Genomic DNA, 21,809 nt, shown 5'->3' on the forward strand with positions numbered 1-21,809 from the left:
AAGACCATACCCCAGTAATATATTGTTTATATAAGCTGATTATATTTGCAAGAGTATTTTATATGTGAAATACACGAAACATTAATGGGCATATACGCCTTTTAATATGTGTTTATTTCCAGAAGCAGCAGTTATGGTCCCGCTAAGCAACTTTTCTCAGAATTTGAAGGAAAGATAAACTTCAAAATACATCAATAAAATTGAGAACTCGCTCCAGTCCCAGGTGAACTCCAGTGATGGGGGAAAGGGGTAGGTAGTGTGGGCAGCTGAGTCAATTCTACTGCAAGCCCAAGTAGCTGACAATACTCTGCATGAGTTCAAGAAGCAGGTGGTGGAGTACATGCAGACTGATGAATCCACAGCCATCAACCATCTGCATCAAAAATAACACCTCAGCACCTCAGTGCTGACAATCTACCTTCTTTCCTTGATCTCCAACTCATAAGCAAATGATGTGCAGACAAGACTCAGAAACTCTTTTATTAAATTGAACGCAAAATGACTGTTATAATAATGTCAAGCCTTTATCAGAAATCAATACATAAGTGAGTATACACAGCCAAAATGAGCCATCAACATAAGCAGTGTAAATTTTAAATAACTTTCAGATTTCTCTATCCAATATGCTGAAGAAAATAAAACCAAAAGAGCAATTTCAGTTTCACAATTCACAGTTGAGTGGTTTTAATCCCATGACACTTTTGTCATTTATGTAGCCTCAGAACACAAACAGATTTCCAAAGTGGTGACTGGCACATAGCATATACAGCATATACAGATGTTAAACCCCTGTATGACATTTAGGGAAAATTGTAGGAAACAATCCCAATTTCATACAGTGTTGGCTGGCATTTTTTAGCTATATCCTTTACCAGAGACCTTGTCCTAGTGAAACAGTAAAAGCAGTTTTAAAAGTTTGCCATGCCATTAAATGAAGGGTTCTAAAGCCTCCTTGGTTTTCCACGATTTTATTCTCTAATTTAAAACAATGACTGCGCTAAAATGCAACATTAACAGTGAAAGCAAAATCAGTTTTGCTTCTGGATCTAGAGCATACATCCAAGAGAGGCAACTTATTGTCCTAGCAGATACATGAAATGCTTTAGAGCAGAGTCTGACACACTCTAGTAAGGCATTTCAAAGCAGACACACCATACCCAAAGTAAATTATTACAGCAGCCGAGGATACCACAAGGTGAACACCAATTAATACAGAATAACATGAAATTCTTACAAAACGACACACTAATTTACAAAACCACAGAAATATGCTCAAGTACCAAAAGAAGGCAAAACAATGACCAGCCACTCTAGAAGAGTTTTGTTCCCACAAATGCCAGATTTTTCAGAGTAGAAATAAACTGCTTTATATGTGCTTTGCCCTAGGGTAATATCGTTCATCCAGACACATGGGGTTACTTTTCCTTAAAAAAATATATCATGTAGAGAATATACATATAATCAGCGATATAGAACATTTATTTTCACTAGTGAGGGGGTCACTTAAGCACTTACATAGAAAGAGTTATGAATGAATCAAGAAAGTTATATAATGCAAAAGGAAATCTGATAAAACCTGTATTGTTAGTGAGATTTTTAGCAGTTGCATTGACTTAATGAGGAACTCTGACCATGGAAAAATCTTGAAGCTCAAAGAACTGTGAAATGTCTAAAAGTGAAAGTCTAATTAGTAAAAATACGTATTTTCATTTTAAGGGCCCCAAAGGAAGTGTTATTTTGAAAGCCATGAATTTTATCAAGCAAGCACAAGAACATGCATCAGGAATACTGACGTTTCAGTTCTGACTTACCCGCTGAATCTTCATGACCTGCAATAAGTCACTTAAATTCTTCCGATTTTGTCCACAAAAAAATTGGCATAAAAATAAAGGCATAGGTCAAAACTTTTTCCTAAACAGTACTAGAGTAAAGCTGAAGATGGTTACTAAGGCTCACAATTTCAACAACTCATCGTACAGTACAATCATTTTTAATCCTGCTAATTATGGCTAAGAGAAAGCACGGGCAATTACAATTCTCAGGGAAGTCAAAGGCTTTAGATAAATTAATGGTTCCACTTTCTAAACTACTCAATCTGTTCCTGTAGAGTTGATTAAAACAGCTAATAGTCTATGGGGTTGACTCTTTACTCCTCTCTACTTTCTGGTAGAACATGTGAAAGTAGTAAAAGAAGTGATACCACGGAGAAAAGCAGCAGTAGATTGAAATGAGGTATAGCTGATTTAATAAACCCCAATCAGTAACTTACAGTTTTCTAAAGAAGCTGCATAGTTCAGCAAAAATACATCATAAGAGGAGGGGTAAAGAAAAAGTTCTTGTCATGAAGCTTTAAAATGTATGACAATTAGCATTTAAAACGACCAACACCAGAAAACTTCAGTTTGAAAAGGAGTCGTCTTCCCTCACTCTAAGCACATACAGAAACTGAAAGTGGTAGGCTAAAGTCCACAGGAGAAAAGGACATATGTTAATTGGCTCAGGTTTTCAACTTCATACACAGCTTTTTAAAAGATGTTAATATGCAGACAAATATTAAACTACAGTTAATGCCACCTATGCTAAAGTGTTTAAGGGAAATGTCTGAAATTTACATTAAAATGTGTATTTTTTTAAAACTCCATTGTTTGATGGATAAATAGAGGGGTAGACAGATATGCAGTAATACAAGTACTGGAAAATGTTGATGGTAGAATCTAGTGGTAGTGTATCGTAAAATTCTTCAACTCTATGTTTAAAAATTTTCATAATAAAATGTCAAGAAAAATGTTAATATTTCTACAATAAAATTAATTTAGCAGTGTGTTTTAAAGACTCAAAGTACTCAGGCAATTTAAAATTTTGAATTAATTGAAGCAAGGAAAATTTTGCTTTAAAACACCTTGAACCTGATTTGTGAAGATGCCTGTTTTTAATGTAGAGACGAACTAGCACAATTAATAAGTATTGTGAAGACAGTCTCTTCACACACTTCATTTGCAAATACATAATTCTATCCTCTCTACAGTATTAGATAAGTTTGAAAAAGACACTGGAATAAAATTTTTCCAGACTTCAATATCAAGCTCTCCCAATCCACCACACTACTATTCACTAAATATAAATGTAACACAGATCAAGGCGAAAAACAAAAATCAATGACTGTTGCCAGCCTGGGACAACTGGATTCATTTTCAGGATGTATGGTTCCCGATCAATAATGATACAGTCTTACTCAATATCAAATTGAGATTGCATAAAGAAAAAAAAAGATGTAGAACACAGAATGCGCATAAAGCTTTGTTATTCCAAGCTCCTGTTTTATGAATCGTGATTAATGGCAATAATTCTATCATCTCTTCTCTCTGTGAAATGCTAAAACTTGCTAAAGGCACTCATATTCTGGGCTTATCAAAGACAGGGTCACATGGTACCATAAGCCGGTTTTTTTTGGTAGCTACCCAGAAAGGGAGTTGATAAATGATCCTCCCATTCATAACAAGAAGGCAAAGTCAAACAGCTATCAGTAGAAATATCATATGAGAAGCTATTTACACAGCTATTTGTCCATTCAGTTAGATTGACAGTAATAGCTCACAATGGCAGGGGTCCACCACCAAAAAACTAAAGCAACAACAAAACATTCTTTATGATGCCTGAAGCTCCTGAAGGGAGATTTTGCTGGTTAAATAAAAAAAGTTGGTAAGGTGGAGTATTTTTAAAATATCTGTTCAAAAGCCTGCATTAAACTTTTGCCTATACTGACAAAACATTTCTCTATCTCTAAAGCAGCTCTATTGTCTTTAGTACATGTCCCAACAAGTTTTTTTAGAAGGTACTTCCAGCCTATGTTCTGACACTGAGGAAACAAAACAGATTAGCTTCCAAATCCATCACTCCTAGGCCTCTCTGTAGAGGATATTATGCAGAACAGTTACCTGTCTCCCCTGACACAAGCAAGACTCGTTTCACATGGGTCACTGGATAGTCCTCAAACTGTCGTTGCTCATAATCCCAGCCAATTCAGGAGTGAAGGAATCATTAATCCCACCACTAATCTATCTACAGAGGAAGATTTAACCAGATATAGATATATACATATATCCTTTTATCCTTGTTCAAAGTGTAGATAGTGTAGCTACAAGCAAGCACACCAGTACTGGAGGACAGCTCTGTAAAATAAAGTGGAAGATCTCATGCTTTCCTTTTAGTTGTTTAAGTAAGAGGGACATGGGGATGATCTCTGATAGCCATGGTTCTTCATTCAATCTCAGGGTTTCAAAAACTCTAAATGGTTTTCTAAGTTTACCAACTAATGAAAAGGGGCAATAGGGAGGAGGAGTTGGAGGCAGAACTTTTTCTAAATGAATCGTATAAAACAAGTATTCACCTTGCGGAATTCCGTGCAATAAGAGACAGGCAGACAAACGTCATAAACAACATGCACATATTTACAAGTTGTAGTACGTGATACACAAAGACAAGACCAACACAGTGTTTTCAATGTGGGGTCCAAAGGATTACATGGCACACTCGGTTCTGTAGCTTAACATTTTTGAAAAAACACTTCGAAGGCATAAGCAATCCAATCTTTTAATTGGAACACCAAAATTTTTCCTTCACAACTTCTTGCCCTCGATATCTTAGAAGAGTTTCTAATTGTTATCTTCGAACACTGATTTTTGAATGACAACTTACACAAAGATATTCACAGAGAAAAGAGACATTGATGCTCTGAGTTCTTCTTGCAGATGATTACTGGAATCTACTTACTTGACTAAAGGTTTTCCATTGGTTAGGCCTCTGTCCATCCTTATATACAGAATATAAAAAGATACTAACATGATTCCTGGGGAGCACAGAGTGCAAATTCTAAAGCACAATAAAGAGCAGGACTCGATTTCACTAAATGAAACCAAATGAGATCACGTATCACTGACTGCAGTAGTAACAACAGCCTTCTTTGACAGGGGAAAAAAACCCACTGTCTGTAAGGAATGCATGAGTATGAGAAATTGTACCATGAAGGGATGTATTTATTTAGGCATTTCCTTTCTGACACCTTTGTCACACTTTGTTTCACCTATGGAACACAGGAGAATATTGCAAGGTAACAAGCTCAAAACATAACCCACTGTCACAGAGATGTGTGATTTTTTTTGGACGTGTATGTAACCTTTATAAATGATCATAGAAGTTATTTATCAACTTCCTAGAGTTTGGAAATTAAGGAGCAAACCCAGCTATTGTAGGCAATATGGTATCTAAAGTGTCATATAAAACAAACACATCACTCTTTTTTAGTGCAAAGAAATATAACAAGTAAGAATTAACACTACAAATCTAACTTTTTTCTTTAAAAGAAAATGAGTTTATGGATTCATAACATCCATTAAGGGCACTGAGAGATGAGAAACCTGAATATGCAAGGCCAGGAAAAACATTAAGGCCTTAAGTCCACTGCTGTTATATATATATAATGAAATTGTTACGTGGGGAGAGTAGAGGGAATCCTTCCTTTAATTTTATTTGCAAAGGAAAAACCGAAAGTGGATGAATGCCACTTTTATAAAATGTAAATTTTTATCCACAATCTTTTACTGTTATTTAAGGATTCAATGAAATCTTCTCTATGGTATCACATAAAGCTATATGTACATAGTTTTATACATATATGTGTGTGTATATATATATAAATACATATATATACACACACACATACCTATACATGTGTATACATATATATAGTCACACATACAGAGAGGGGAACAAATGAGATCTTTAAATAATCACAGAACCATGTGGCCAGAACTGTCATATTAAAATCTACCAAAAAATTATACTTAGCAGCAAAATGAGTAACCTACTGACCAATAAGATAAGCTCTAAATTGCCCTAAAATAATCAATTATACTTTATAGATTACTACAAAAAGGGTTATTATACTAAGAGTCACAGGTCTACATAGAACCTCAACAGAACATTATTTCATTCTTTTGTTTCTGGGAGAAAATAAAATTACTAAGCAATTTTACTTTTAAAAAAACCACCACTTCAACAGAAGGGCAACTTGGTGGTGTACCAGAGACTAATCACAAAACTTAATTTTAAATATGGGTCTAGTATTTAAAAATTGTTCAGAAGTACTAAAGGAGAGGAATGATGATTATAATTTTCCTTCTTCTCATCTCCTTGCCTACAGAATTTTCAAGGAAAAATAGGAGTTTTATTTTTAATTAATAACATAAGCAATCAAAAGTGAATTTACCATAGTACACAGATACTGCTCAATATAAACTACCTGGTGAACATGGCCTTTCAAAAGAAGTATGGATGAGCACCAGTCTTATCCATGTAAATATAGTAAATATGTAAAATATGGTTAATGAAAGTTCGTAGAATCCTCCATTATTTAATCTAGATATAACACTAGAGCTTCTCATTTTAAAAACAAAGAACAAAAATAATAATGCTGTTGAAATTATCAGATATGAAAGTAATCTATAATATATTTTTATTATCTTCAAGGAAGCTAGATTATAAAGAATAATACCAAAGTTCAGGTATTTTTCTATTGAAAATGATGATACTAAAATTTGATTAACTTTTTAAAACAATTCTTCTCTACCTCAGAAATAGTAAAGGTGTGGTATTTTTCAGGACAGTCAACAAACTAGCAAGACAAAGAAGAATGTAAGTAAAACATAAGGATCTGTTTACCTAAAAAATCTACCAAAACAAACATCAAGGGATCTGAACTTACAGTTGAGACCATCATATAAGTACATGTTATTATCATCAAGTAACTCTAAATTGAAATATCAAACACATTTCATTTCCTAAAACTAACTGAAAAAAACGTATATATTTTTTTTGAGTCACATCTATTCTAAACTCATTGGATATTCAAATGTGAGGCTTGGAAAACCCACAACATAGCTGGGGCATGAAAATGAACTTATTGGATAAGCTAATTCAACTGGGGGAAGAAAAGAGGTGGGAAGAAGGTGAATTTAAATTTGTGAAATTCACAACTGGAAATGAAGTTTCACTGTTTGGAAGTACACAAGCACATTAGAACTGTCTGAATCCAAGAAAACCTGCATTTCAATCATTGGAGGACATGATAAAGAGAAAAACTGTCCTGGGAAGGACTCTAATGCAGTTTTACATAGTATATCCTACTGACAATGCATTGAGTTGAGATGGTGATTCCAAAGAAGCCTTGGGAAACTAAAATCTTTGCTTACCTGTTTTTACTATGATCTGAAGCAAGAACTCAATAAAATTATTTATTTAGCAGTACGTAACACTAAAATTGCAGAAAAAGATGAAGTTTTTAAATAGCTAAAGCTCTAAGTGGTCAGGCTACTAGTTGACCAGAACTTGGTCAAGATAAAAAGTTATTTCTCATGGGGTAGGTAGGTCACAGGCTTTAAGCAGCTCAACACAACTGACCTGAAAAAGCATCATGACTTAAGCATGTTCTCTTCCTTCCCCAGTTTTGACACCTTGTGGTACCACTGCAGGTTAGGTGTATTAACATTAAGCAGAGGAATGTACTCATATCAAAAGAACCACAAAGCAGAACATGTTGACAGAAGGCAAACAACAGGCAGGACAAGCTGCTCTATCTGAATATGACAATCACTATACATATCCCAGATTCTCCATCTCATTCCTGTACCGCTGTTCAGACACCTTGCTTTTATGTTGCTTGCTCTCTAAATGCTGCCGGAATTCCATTTCTTCGCCGGCCCCAACATTACACATGGAGCAGTAAAACTGGCCACTTGGAGTAACGCACATGGCCAGATCACGTGGAATTCTCTGCCGAGAGCGGGGATTGAAGTAAGGACCTGCTAAAGCAAGAGGCAAAAGTAATGTACTCACTTCAGCATACTAAGTGAATGGTGGTCTGACCAATTATCACCGTAATTTGTAATTCTAAGCTCAAAGTATAAAATTCACAGATTCCTAGCTTTAAAAGAATGTAAAGTTAATGGGTGTTTTAAATTACAATTTTATACAGGTTCAACCTAAAAAGCTAAAATGATTCCTCCAACTATCGTCAGAAATGTTACTGTAGAGCCAGACCCAAACTCTAAATGGCAATGTCTCTAAAAAGTAAATATAATTTTAAAAATACTTTCATTTCCAAGCATTATATAAAAATCTGTATAATTATGCTAATTCTTTAATCCAAAAATTCTAAGAATTATACTAAGAAAATGTTGAGAATTTTTGCATAGAGATTTATGAGCAAGGACATTTATTTCATCAGAGTTTATAAAAGCTTTTCTGGGAGGGTGAGGGGAAAGGAAAGATCCAAAAATATAACTCGAAAAATCATGGTAATGAATGCAATGAAAAACTATACAATCACTAAAAACAAGGTTATAGAAAACTCTTTAGTAACAATATTTGATTATAATATGCTATTAAGTAAAATAAAAATATCACAAAATATGATTACATTTCCATTTTACAGAAGTAACATACACAAAGAATTGGAATGATGTATACAAAAATGGTGGAATTATTGATAATTTTTTTCTTTACGTAACTGACTTCTTAAGTTGGACCATTAGCTCAATTATTTTCTGCTTTTCCTTTCTACTATAATAATAAACATTTAAGGCTTTTCTCAAAATGTTACTTTAACTGCATGCTACAAATATTGATGTATTTTTATTACTATCTGGGTCTAAGAATTCTCCATCACCAGTATGATTTTTTCTTTGGCCCATGAGTTATTTAGAAATGTTTAAAAACTTCCAAACACATAAAAATTTTGTTTGCTTTTTTATATTTTTATTATTGACATCTCATTTAATTGTACTCTGATCAGAGAACATAAGTCTAAACCACCTTCTATCCTGAAGTTTTTTTAATCTAATATTAAGAGACCTACCTCAGCTTCCTTCATTTCAGCTGAATATTTTTTACCTAATCTTAAAATCTTTGTCTTTTAACTGGGACTTTAGTAAGTTTACATTTATTGCAATTACTGATATATGTGTAGATTTTCATTAATCTTATTATATTGTGCTTTCTATATGTCCCTTCTTTCTATGCTTCTCTTGCCTTTCCAATTAGCTTTTTGTTGTTGTTGTTTGTTTTACTGTTCACATGAGTGACCTCTGCTCATATATGTATGCATTGGAGGCTGGGGTAGGGAAAGGATGAGGGACTGCTCAGTCCTACTCTCCCTACTGAAGGTAATCAGAAAATGCAGGAAATATTCCTAAAAACTAGTAATTCTGAACTGAAGGTATATATCAGAATCACTGAGGAAGCATTTTCAAAACACACATATGTCTGAGTACCACTCTAAATTTACTGATTGAAAATCTCTAAGTCATGGTTCAGCCATGTGTATTTTATAAAAACTCCCCAGATAATCTGAGTCACTATTCTGGTTGAACACCACTGCTATAATTTTTATTTTCCCCAATAAATGGGGATTTAATATGGTGCAACTTTAAACCAAACAGCCCATTTTTATGACGCATTTAAATGTCTCAGCTGACAAATACCAGAAGAAACATAAAGGTACTATAAGAGACCTTAAAACATAGACTTGGTTTAAAATCAAAACAAATAATACTCTAAATAGGAAATAAATAAATAAGACCTGAAATAAACACCAGCTTGAAAAACCACTAGACCAATTCCACAAAACAACAGCTAACCCCAAATTCTCAGGGCTATCTATTACCATTAAAGGAAATAAAAATAGAGGAGACCATTTGCAGAATGTAGTGAAGGTATGTGGAAATCCACAGAATACCTGAATTATTCTGTACTGCATACATATTTCTCCTATTAGGCATCATCTTATATTCATTCCCTTCTTTCCGGGTCCGCCGTTGACCAATCTCTGAGGATTCTCTGGAGAAGAGAAATTTTAAGAGTGAGACTTCTAAACAAGGATCCCTTTCAACTCTTTTCTCTCTAGAGACAGTCTCACATAACACGCTGGCCTAAGAGAAAACAGCAATACCTACGAGAATGAGTTACTCTGAGCTTCCGCCAGCCGCAGCCTCTTGGCATGATTCTTCCCTTGATAGTGAGCCTGGGCCACAGCCGGAGAACTGAAGGAGGCATCACAGAGCTTACAGTAATCATTCTCTGTGGCCAGAATCACTCTGCCTCCTGGCTTAAAGGAGCTCATCTGACAGCAAAGACACGAGAAACAAGGTTTAAAAATGTGCACTTTATTCTCTTCTTCTCCTCAAAGTTCCTTCCTTCTAAGAGTTGAAAAATAACCGAACGTTATGGCATGACCACGAACACTCAGCTTTATAAGGACAGGAAATAATTCATTCCAGAAAGAAAAAAAGAAAAAATGGCTGGGAGACAATCGTGGTTTTGCATTACAATCACCTGTGTACCAAACTGATGAATGCCTCATTGCTATCTCCATTGAAGAAATTTTAGAAAAGAAGTTTAAAAACCCAATATGGAAGATTTAGGGCAGTACAGGTAAGGCTTAAAATCACATTACCAGAAAGAACAAAGTCCTCCCAGAATCCATCAACAAGTATTTACTGAATGCCTACTGTTTATAGGGCTTGCTACCTAATGCAAAAGTGATATACATACATGTATTTAAAAAATGAGCCCCTGTCCTCAGAGTCTATAAATTAGCTACAGATATAATATAATTAGGGGGGAAATAACCAGCAGATCCAGACAATTGTATTCAGGTTGGGAAACAATGAGTTAAGGGAAACCTAACACAGTGCCTGGAAAACAGTATGAACTCAGTAAGTATTGCTGGGTTAACAAAACATGACACATTAGATTTTGGCTAAAGAAGAATAAAATATACAATAAAGAATCTGGAAAGCATATCATATCAGGACCAGCTGAAGGAAATAGCACTGTTTCACCTGGAAGGGAAGATTTTTCTGGGGACAGGATAACTGTTTTCAAAAATCACAAAGGGCTATGCTATGAAAGAAGCCTAAGGCTGTTTGCCCAGGAGGGTGGAGCCAGTTGAAAACAGTCCCTAACAGGAAGCAGCTGTCCATTTTTAGAGCAGCCTTCAGGTATTAGCACTGTGACAACTACTCAGCCTGAAGATCTCTCTGGGTATTTTCCTGTCCTCTGATTCTCTTTTTAACATATCTCATTTTCCCCACAAACTCATGAGGACATGAATAGCTGATATTGCTATCCACACTGTAAGTACTGAAAAACTGACACTCAGAAAAGTAAAATTATACCATGGTGTTTAGGAGTAGAGGTCTAAGGTCAAGAGAAATCATTTGCTCCACCACTTTATAAAATTTGTAACACGACGGACAAGTTACTTAGTTTACCTGGGCTTTTAATAAACTTCCGGGTGAAACCAATGCTGCTGGCTCATGGATCATACTTTGAGAAATAAGGTCAATACCTCTGACTTGTTGCAAGCATTAAAAGAAGTCAGGACCCAGGCCAAGAATGAGGCAAGAGAGGCACTTGCCATGGGCACACAATTTAAGGGAGCATCAAAAAACTCAGCAATCAGGATTAAAAATACTTAATGGGGAGTTTCCCTTGTGGCACAGCAGTTAAGAATCCGCCTGCCACTGCAGGGGACATGGGTTCGAGCCCTAGTCTGGGAAGATCACACATGCCGTGGAGCAGCTAAGCCTGAGCACCACAACTACTGAGCCTGTGCTCTAGAGCCCACGAGCCTCAACTACTGAGCCCACGAGCCACAGCTACTGAAGCCCGCGTGCCTAGAGCCGTGCTCTGCAATGAGAGGCCACCGCAATGAGAAGCCTGCACACCGCAACAAAGAGTAGATCCCGCTCGCCGCAACTAGAGAAAGCCCGCGTGCGGCAACGAAGACCCAACGCAGCCAAAAATAAATAAATAGAATAAAAGAAAAATACTTAATGGAATATTTTTATCAATCAAACTTATTGCAAAAAAATCAATGAGGAACAAAACAAAAATCAAACTTTTAAATAAAGACAGGATCAGCAACAGTGCCATGCCAAGCCACATTGCTGCCTAAGGCAAAAGGAAAATTAATAACACTTATCCTGTCTTTAAGTTTTTGACATTTTGTTCACCATTGACTTTTTCACGTTAATTTTGAATTTTTTAAATATCACATCTTGATTACTTGATTACTGAGTATTTTGGCTCCCTCTTAAATTCTGTGCCTAAGTCAAGTGCATCCCTCATCTCACCCTAGGCCCAGCTCTGAATGAAGTAATGCATGAAAAGTGCTTAGCAGAGTACCTGGCATAGTAAGTACTCAATTAAAGTGATTATTATTTATTATTATTTATGACCTATAGAAAAATAATACTTCAAAGACAGAGTAGCATCCATACTTCAGAGGCTACTAAAGTACAGGAATATCTTGCCTCAAAGCACCTGATCTATCTCCCAGAGAGTGAAAGGAACTTGGCTCTCAAGTGTGTGTCACGATACCAAAGTCCAGAAAGAGTTTATACAGGCTCTCTTCATGGAGGTAAGAAAAGGGCAGCCTCAAGAAACTGATCTTGCTGGAAGGCAAAATATAAAGTCAATGGGATTAACTGTGATAGAGATATAAATGTTTAAAAATCTCTCATTCAGGGCTTCGCCTAGACATTCAGGGCCATTTAACCCAGAATTTTGAGAACTGCATAGAGAAAGACTCATGAAATAATTTTTCATCATTTCATGCACCGTAACCAAAGCCAATGAGAAATCTTGGGATTCATGGATTTTTGCATGCATTAAATCCAGCACCACGGAGTTCAAGGAGTTAAAAGCACTAAGTAGGACCTTTTAGGAATATTTGCTCAACTGTACCTTGATGGGCACATAGACAACAAATTTTACTCATGACCATCTGTGCATAGGACAGTGCCCACCTTGACACACGTGTCTCACCTGCGGAGGGACTGGAACAGCTGGAGTAGCCACAGGTTCCACTGCATTGCTCATTCTGGCAGGAGGAGGACAGCTGTTTGCTGCATAGTAATTTCGGAGTTTCTTACCATGATTTTTACCCTAGAAGTAACATGAAATGAGAAATCACTGTGAGGAAAATTTGTCAAATTGAGTTAATGTATTTATTAATAAATAAATTTTATTCTTTCAGAGATATGCAACAGTGGGATAAACAGACCACTAGCTAGATTTGATTATTACCTCTTAAAGTAGAAGAGTCTACTACTCTTTGATTCTAACAGAATGATTAAGTTTATCTCTGAACGATAAGAGAACAAAGCCAAAAGACATTAATTTCCTATATATTTCTGGAAAAGTACCACATTTTCCAGATCTGTGTCCTCTCCCAACTTGTTGCCATTCATATGCCACTGCCTAAATATGAATTTTATGACACTCTGATCTAATCTACTTTGTAAGTCAGTAATGAAATGGATAATCCAATTACTTTTACAAAAATAGCACTTACAGAGCATCTTTTTACTTACAAAGAACTCTCATATGCATTAGCTCATTTGCCACTCACAAAAATCCTGTAAGAGGAATTTGTTAATGTTACCCACATATGACAGCTGAGAAACTGCAATCCAGAGAGTGTGGGGAACTTGCCCCCAACACCTTCAGGAGGCCTAGCAATGGGGCCTGCCTTGAGGCAGGTCTTCTGAATCCAAAGCAAGGCCCTTTTTCAGTACAGCATGATGGCTTCAGGATACACTGTGAACCTCTATTAAAATGGCTTTCCTCTCTCATCATGTTTCGTTTAATTTATTATTCACAAGTTTATGGCTGAGCTGATACAAACGGGTGGGAAGGGTCAGTGGTCTGAAAGCATTCTAAATGAGGGTAAAACCGTATATTACTCTTTAAACTGCACTGTAAAATCCAAACCTGTAGACAAATATTTATTCACCATCTACTACATGCTTGGCCCTAGAAATAAATAGGACTAACATATGGTCTGGAGGAGGAGACAGATACATAAGCAGTTAAAGGAATGAGCTAAGTTCCACTTTTTGGCCACTGGAATGCTGTAAAGGTGCTTTTACCATGGTCACAGTGATCTCCAGGAGTCAAATACAACAGTCACGTCTGTGCGGTCATTATGCTCTAACTCTAAGAAGCACCATACTATTCATACTCCCTCCTTCTATTGTCTTCTATGACTACCTCTTACCTCCCTACCTCTCATTCTCTAAATGCTGCCGCGTCCAATGCACTACCCTCAGCCCTCTTTTATCTCCATCTATACACAAACTCTAGGTTATTTTACCCAGTTTCCCAGCTTTAAAATATAATCAATAAGTTGGTGACTCCCAAAATTACCTATATCCATCCCTGTTATGAGCTAATTGCTTGTGTCCCTCCAAAATTCCTATTTTGAAATCTAATCCCAATGGGATGGTATCTGGAGGTGGGACCTTTGGGAGGTAATTAGGTCATGAGGGTAGAGCCTAATTAGTGCCCTTTAAAGAAGAGGCCAGAGGGCTCCCCGGCCCTCTTTCCACCATGTAAGGATATAAGGAGATCTCCTTATATCCTTGTATGTAAGGATATAAGGAGATCTCCTTATATCCTTACATATAAGGATATAAGCCTGTCTGCAATCTGGAAGAGGACTTCGCCAGAACCCACGCATGCTAGCTCTCTGATCTCAGACTTCCAGCCTTTAGAACTGTGAGAAATAAATGTTTGTCGTTTAAGCCACCCAGCCTATGTAATTTTATAGCAGCCCCAACAGACTAAGACAATCCCTGACCTTCAGAGCCATATACCCAACTGCCTTCGTGCGATCCACACATTGCATTCTTAAGAGGCATATCCAACTTAAAACATCTAAAACATAAATTTGGGTTCCCTCCCCACCACAGAACTTTCTCATCAGTGCCACCACCGCTATTCATCCACATGTCAGTAAATGGCACTCCTCTCCACCCAGTTACTCAAGAAAAGCCGAGGGGTCCTTTTCTTGAGTCCATCCCTCCTTAAAGCCAACACATGCAGTCCATCAGCAAGTCTTGTCAGCCTACCTCCAAAATATATTTCCTAAGTCATTCCATTTCTTTCCATGGACACTCAAATGCCACAGTAATCTAAGCTACCAACTTTTTGCACTTGTAGTAGGCAGCACCTCCTAATGGTCTCTGCTCTACCCTCTCATCCCCCTAGCATTCTCCTCATAGAAGCCATACTGACAATTCTAGACATAAGTCACATCTTGTCACCTCTCACTTAAAATATTCCAATGGCCTCCCAGTACACATAAACTAAAATCCACAACTCTTACCTGTAAGTCCTATTTGATCTGGTCCTGTCTATTCTCGGACTTGATTTCACACAGCACCCCTTCCTCCTCATCACGTTCCTGCCTCACGGCCCATCATGCTGTTCCTTAAACATGCCAAACACATGGACTCTAGGGCCTGTGTACTCGCTATTCCTTCTGCCTAGAATGTTCTTCTTTCCAATCTCTACATGGCTGGCTCCTTCTTATCTTTCAGGTCTCAACTCAAACAGCATCTCACTCAACCTGAGGTGTCACCCCCATCGCCCAAACCCACTCCCCACACACACTCTCCGTCACACCGCCACACTGTCTGCTCTCACTTTATCATAGTGCTACTTATCACTATCTGAAATAATGTTTGCTTATATTTTTCTCTTTCCTACCCTCTGGAATGTAGACTCCTTGAAAATAAGGGCCTTGTATGTCTTGTATAGCTCCAATTTCTAGAACAGTTTCTAACATATAGCAGGCAATCAATCAATATTTGTTGGATAAATGAATCACTATTATAGTGGAGATAAGGAACAAACTGCTTAGGAGAACACAGAGAAGGAATGGCTTACTTCTGCCTGAGTGTGTCAGGGAAAGCTTCCCTGAAAAGGGGACGTGTGAGTTATCTTTTAAAATGAGCAAGTTTACTAGGCAGGTAAGGAGTGAGGGGAAAGAAAATTGGGAAAGAGGAAATAGTGTGAGCAAAGGCCCAGTCTGCTGGAGAGATGGTCTTCAGGATCCTTTGGAAAAGAGGTAGGAATTGATATACACAGGGAGCTACTTATTCATGGTTTTGTCCATGATACAGAACTCAGACTTTAGAGGCAGTAGGGGGGCCTCTGAATGACTTTAAGCAAAGCAGTTACATGACTGGATCACATTTGATAAATATCATGGAAAGCGTGAAGACAGAGAAGAGAGCCAAAGACAAAGCCCTAGGATGGTACAATATAGTGCAGTAGAGAATGAGGATCCAGAAAAATGAGATTGAGAATGCCTGGTTTTGAAGTAAAATGAAAACCAGAGAAGTGTGGCATTGTGGAAGTCTAGAACAAGGTGTTTCAAAAGAAGAATCTAGGTATATACATTATTAACCCAGGAACTTTTACTTCCAGGTATTACAAAACAGAAACACACATATAAGGAGGTATCTATAATAAATGTTCCCAGAAGGACGGTTTGTAACCACTGAAAAGTGGAAACAACTTGACGGTTTGTAATCACTGAAAAGTGGAAACAACTTAAGTGTCCAACTACAGGATAATGGATAAACTGTTCATACAATGTAACACTATACTGTAGTGAAAGTACACATCTTAGGCCATGTGTGTCAACATAAATGATTCTCATAACAAAATGCTGAATAAAAAGAACATGTTGGAAAAGAAGATATGTAAGAGTAATCATTTTAATCTGGGGGTTAAAATATGAAAACCACTACATTTTTTTATAGGAAGATACATATGTAGCAAAAGTTCAAAAAAGTGTGGGGCATGAACAATAAATACCAACTTAGTATAGTGGCTACATCTGGGAGCATAGGAGCATCTACTGTTGGGAAAGGACACAGCTTCAATTGAATTGATAATTTTCACTCTTGAAGCTAGATGGCAAATACACATGTTCATTATATTATTTTAAATACTTTTTATGTCTGAGGGACTTGAAAATGATTTTAAAACACCAATAACAAAAAAAGGAGTGGTTCACCAGGTCAGGACAGAGAAGTAATACTTGGATTTGAAAAGACACAGGTCAAGAATAACTTTGGTAAGAACCACTTCAGTAGAGGAGCAGGGGATAAAAGGTCATATGAAGTGGCTTAGAGAGAGAATGGGAGATGTGAAAATGGAGACAACCCATATAGGCAGCTATATAGAAGAGTTCTACCATGACAGGGAGCAGAGAAATAGGGTACAGAGTTAGAAGGGGAAATGCGTCAACAGAAGATTTTTTTTTAAGATGGCTTAGGCTTCTTTGCATGACAACAGGAGGAAGTCAATAAAAACAAAAGAACAGATGATGCAGGAGCTAAAGCATAGCTATAGAAGCACAGTCCATAAAAAGGCAGAAGAAGATGAGGTACACAGGACTACAGGAGGGATCAACTTCAGATAGTGTCAAGCATTTTATTTCCAAAGCAGTATCCACAGTAGTATTCGAGCAGATATTGCATCCATACATAATGATAATAATGGCAATTAACAATTTTGAGCACTTATGTTACAGGCAGTATTATAAACACTTCATAAATATTATCTCATTTAACCTTCACAAAATCCCTATCAAGTAGGTATAATTATTATCCCTATTTTACATATAAGGAAACTAAGTTCAGAGAGTTAAAAATTTGCCCAAGAGCTTTCAGATAGCTAGGTAGAGGCTGCCCAGATTTGCATTTCTACATATATCCTCTATGAACAATATAGAACAATAAGAAAAACAAATAAAACTGCACAAAAACCATGTCCTCCATACAACTAGAAGCCACAGAATGTCCAGACTACAAAATAACTGTAAGTGAAAAAGAAAAAACATCAAATCCCAGTGAGTAATCACTCATGCTCCTGCCACAAGCCTTCACAGTAAGTAAGAGCAGTCCAGCAAAAACTGAAGGACAGAGAAAAGAGGAAGCTAGCAGCAGGCCTAAAATTGCTTTATAACCACTACCAGAAAAAGTAAATCCCTTAATTTTATAAATACTAAAACATGATCCAGTCACTGACTGCTGGAGAGGGACTTAAATGTACACATTATCTGAAGTGGGTATCTTCAAAGTGGCTTCTAGAGGAGAAAAAAGGCAAAAAGGAAGGGAGAGGCACCCTTTGGCAACTGGCAGGTGAAAGGGAAAAGAAGCAAAACAGGAAAAGTTAGTGTCCTTCAGGACAAAACAGAACAAAGCAAAAATCAGAGGACATGCAAACACTCTCCTGACCACCGTAAAAAAAAAAAAAAAAAAAAACCTCACAAATTATTAAAGAACTGGACTTTGATACAGTGATAGAAGAGGTTGCCATTGAATAAAGAATCTCATAAACTACCCAAAATCCACATAATGAATAGACAAAAACAAATCAATTCTATACAAAGTTACTACCAAAAAAAGCAATACATCTCAGCAAATGAACCACCCCTCAAAAAAAAAAAAAAACAGGGCTTCCCTGGTGGCGCAGTGGTTGAGAGTCTGCCTGCCGATGCAGGGGACATGGGTTTGTGCCCCAGTCTGGGAAGATCCCACATGCCGCGAAGCAGCTGGGCCCGTGAGCCATGGCCACTGAGCCTACGCATCCGGAGCCTGTGCTCCACAACAGGAGAGGCCACAACAGTGAGAGGCCCGCGTACCACAAAAAAAAAAAAAAAAAAAAAAACAGAAGAAAACAACACTCCAAACTGAATTAAATATAGTATTCAAACAAAACTTTGAGGATATAAAAAATCACCTTGAATCAGGAATTCAAAATGTACAAAGAAAAATGGGCAAAACGTAATGAGAAATGAAAAGAAGGAAAATTAAACCCAGGAAAGAAAAAGATAATTATGCCAAAAATGAGGAGTAAATACAAGTGTCAAAGAATAGACTCAAATGAAAATGTAATAAGAGGCATTGAAGAAAGACAGAAAAGCAGTCAAGAAAATAAAAATGATACAAAGAAAAAATGTTAATGGGTCAGAGAGGAAGCAATGGAAATGAAGACAAGTAAAGAAGGAATAACTTATGTAAAACTGGAGTCCCTGAAGAAGAAAAGCAAAACAATCAAACAGAACTAATATTTGAGGGACTTCCCTGGCGGTCCAGTGGTTAAGACTCCACACTTCCAGTGCCGGGGGTGCAGGTTCAGTCCCTGGGTGGGGAACTAAGATCCCACATGCCACTCAGCATGGCCAAAAAAAAAAAAGAAAAACTAATATTTGAAACTATAATTGTCCAAAATTGTCTAAAATTGTCCAAAAGTAAATGAAGATCTGAATCTACATACTGAAAAGGCATACCAGGTATCTGGGAAAATTGACCCAGAACAGTCAAATCTGGGGTAGATCTTTTAAAAGGTATGAGACTTCAAAGAAAAAGAAAAAAGTCCTCAAGCTCTCCAGGCAAAACGATCAAATAACTTACAAAGGCCAAAGAATTAGAATGGCATCCACAATATGCAAAACAAGGCAATAATGGAGCAGGATTTTTAAAAAAATAAAGTGTGAAACAAGGATTTTATGTCCAGCCAACTCTTCCTATATCAAGTGTCAAGACTATAGAAAAACAGTTTTAAATATATAAGACCTTAGGAATTCAATACTTAAAAGTCACTCTTCAGAAACCTATTAGAGCTTCATTCAACAAAGAAATGACTGGGAAAACTTCAGCAAAAAGGCTGATGGTAAGTATTTTCATATGTCTAATTGTATCAAAGACTAAATAAAAGGTGAAGATGAGGGTGAAAGATCAATGTTCAAATATTATACATTATGATACAATGGAAATAATGCAACACAAAATGGGAAGAAAAAGGAAAGAGGAAAGTAGAATAAGCTATTGATTCTGCAATAGGCAACTGTCGGGATACCATTAAAAACTGACAAACCAGACATTAAAACATTAAATAACCAAACAGGCTGGTAAAATCATTTTAAATAGAAATAAGAAAGATGAATAAGAAAATGAAATATGGACTACAAAGGATGGTATGGTGTGACACTTTTCTAAATATACCTTTATGTATGATTCTGACTTCTAGAACTATGTTAACATTTTACAGACTTAGAAAAAGAATCAAAGCCAACAAGAATTGGGGAAGACCCGAAATGAAATACATACAAACAGAAATAAGCCTAACTATATGAAAAAATAAATACCATAACCGCACTGAAGGCAGAGGGAAGAAAAAAACTATTCACATAGTCTCAAAGTATCTCCCCCATGATACTTATTAAGCACAAAAAGAAAAACAGTAACTTTACAAAGGACAGACCTAGCAGGTAGCACCTTTGTAAACTAAGTAACTTTGTAAAACAGTATTTTGACTACACACTGTAATGCTAAAGACAAAAAGAACAATGCACAAATATTTTCTTCTCATTAGTAGGCTTGTTTTTCAAAAGGACATAGATTATCAATCCCTGAACTACTTTATGTGTACTGTGAGTGAATGAGTGTGTGTCTGTGTTGTGAATAATGAAAGTCCAGGTTTCTCACTATCAAAGAAAGGAGTTAAACATTAAGATAAGGTGGAAAGCTGGAATGAACACTGTCATGTTGTATTGAAATTTTAAGCATCAGCCTGAACTCAGTTTTCAATATGTGTACGTATAGATAAATACAAATGTATGTATACATACATATATATTACTAGCTCTGTCATGAGAAGATCTAGAAGCAATGACACTCCAGTACCAAAGGGCACACCTAACACTTAGATTTTGGTTTCTAAATACCATTCTCCAATAAAAGAAACCTGGCTCCTTGAAGAAATGGTTGGCATGGGGAAGGTACAACAAAATACTGGAATATTTTGTATTGTCAGAAAGTAAGGAACTATGCAAAAAATTATGGAGACCTATCAGAAGAACATAAGCAGCAGCCTGAAGGGACACACACTGGTCAAATGTGAGACAGTTAAAACATCAAAATAAATTACAGTAAGTGTTTATATCCCTGGAATAAAATAAGAATCCATAATCCATAGTGATATTCATTAATTAATTAACTAATTAACTAATTAAGAAGAAAAAAGTTCTTCTTTTAAGTAAAATTCTAACTATAAATGTAGAAAGAATGATTAAAACAGAAAAATCACCATTTGGCAAACACCACAGTAATAATCGTTGCAGGGAAGAATCATCAATAGATGCTAAAATCACTGAGTAAAAATATAATGAGAAATATTCACGTAGTCTCAAAGTATCCCCTCATATGATACTTATTAAACATGAGAAGAAAAATAATAACTTTACAAAGGAGAACCCTGGCAGGCACCACATTAACCAGTGATCAAAGTTAACAGCACCAGTGATGCAAAATATTCACATCATGTCCTTCCCAAAATGAGGAACTGGGAAGGACACAACCTTGGTTCTATGGTATTCCTGTCCAAAAAACCACATAACCTGAATTTAAGCATGAGAAAACAACAAACAAACCCAAATTGGGACACTCTACAAAACAACTCTTCAAAAATTGCAAGATGGTAAAAAGCACAGGAAAACTTAACCCATCCAGATTAAAGAATACAGAACAACTACATGCAAAATTTTATCCTGGATTGGATCCTGGAATCAGAGAAAGTACATTAGTAGACAATTGGTGAAATGTAAACAGTCTGTGGATTAGATAATATTGTTGTTATCAGTGTTGATTTCCTGATTTTGCTAATTACACTGCAGTTACATAAAATATAAAATTTGGAGAATCTGATGAGGTGCATTCAGAAATTTTTTAGAAGTGTTTTGTAAGTTAAAAGTTACTCAAATTAAAAAGTTAATAAAATAAAATAAAACTTGCCCAAAGCCACAAGTAAATGCCAGAGCTGGGAACACGCTTGTTCCAGAGCCCATACCAACATGCTCCACTGCACCTTAGGACAACTAAACACAATTA

The 21,809-nt window shown here is 36.5% G+C and overlaps 1 protein-coding gene across 1 annotated transcript in view; it reads right to left on the minus strand.

Moving 5' to 3' along the window:
* Positions 1-496: 496 nt before the first annotated feature.
* The window catches only part of ZMAT3 (zinc finger matrin-type 3), a 32,053-nt gene continuing 10,740 nt past the window's right edge, over positions 497-21,809 (minus strand). The window contains exons 4-7 of the mRNA XM_082654569.1: positions 12,886-13,005; positions 10,008-10,174; positions 9,791-9,891; positions 497-7,859 (exon numbers count right to left, since the gene is read on the minus strand). Of these exons, the coding sequence (XP_082510695.1) occupies positions 7,648-7,859; positions 9,791-9,891; positions 10,008-10,174; positions 12,886-13,005 (600 nt within the window). The 3' untranslated portion in view covers positions 497-7,647. The remainder of the gene's footprint in view (positions 7,860-9,790; positions 9,892-10,007; positions 10,175-12,885; positions 13,006-21,809) is intronic.

The sequence above is a fragment of the Grampus griseus genome, assembly GCF_964374135.1.
Source record: "Grampus griseus genome assembly, chromosome: 5".
In the NCBI taxonomy this organism is placed as follows: Eukaryota; Metazoa; Chordata; class Mammalia; order Artiodactyla; family Delphinidae; genus Grampus; species Grampus griseus.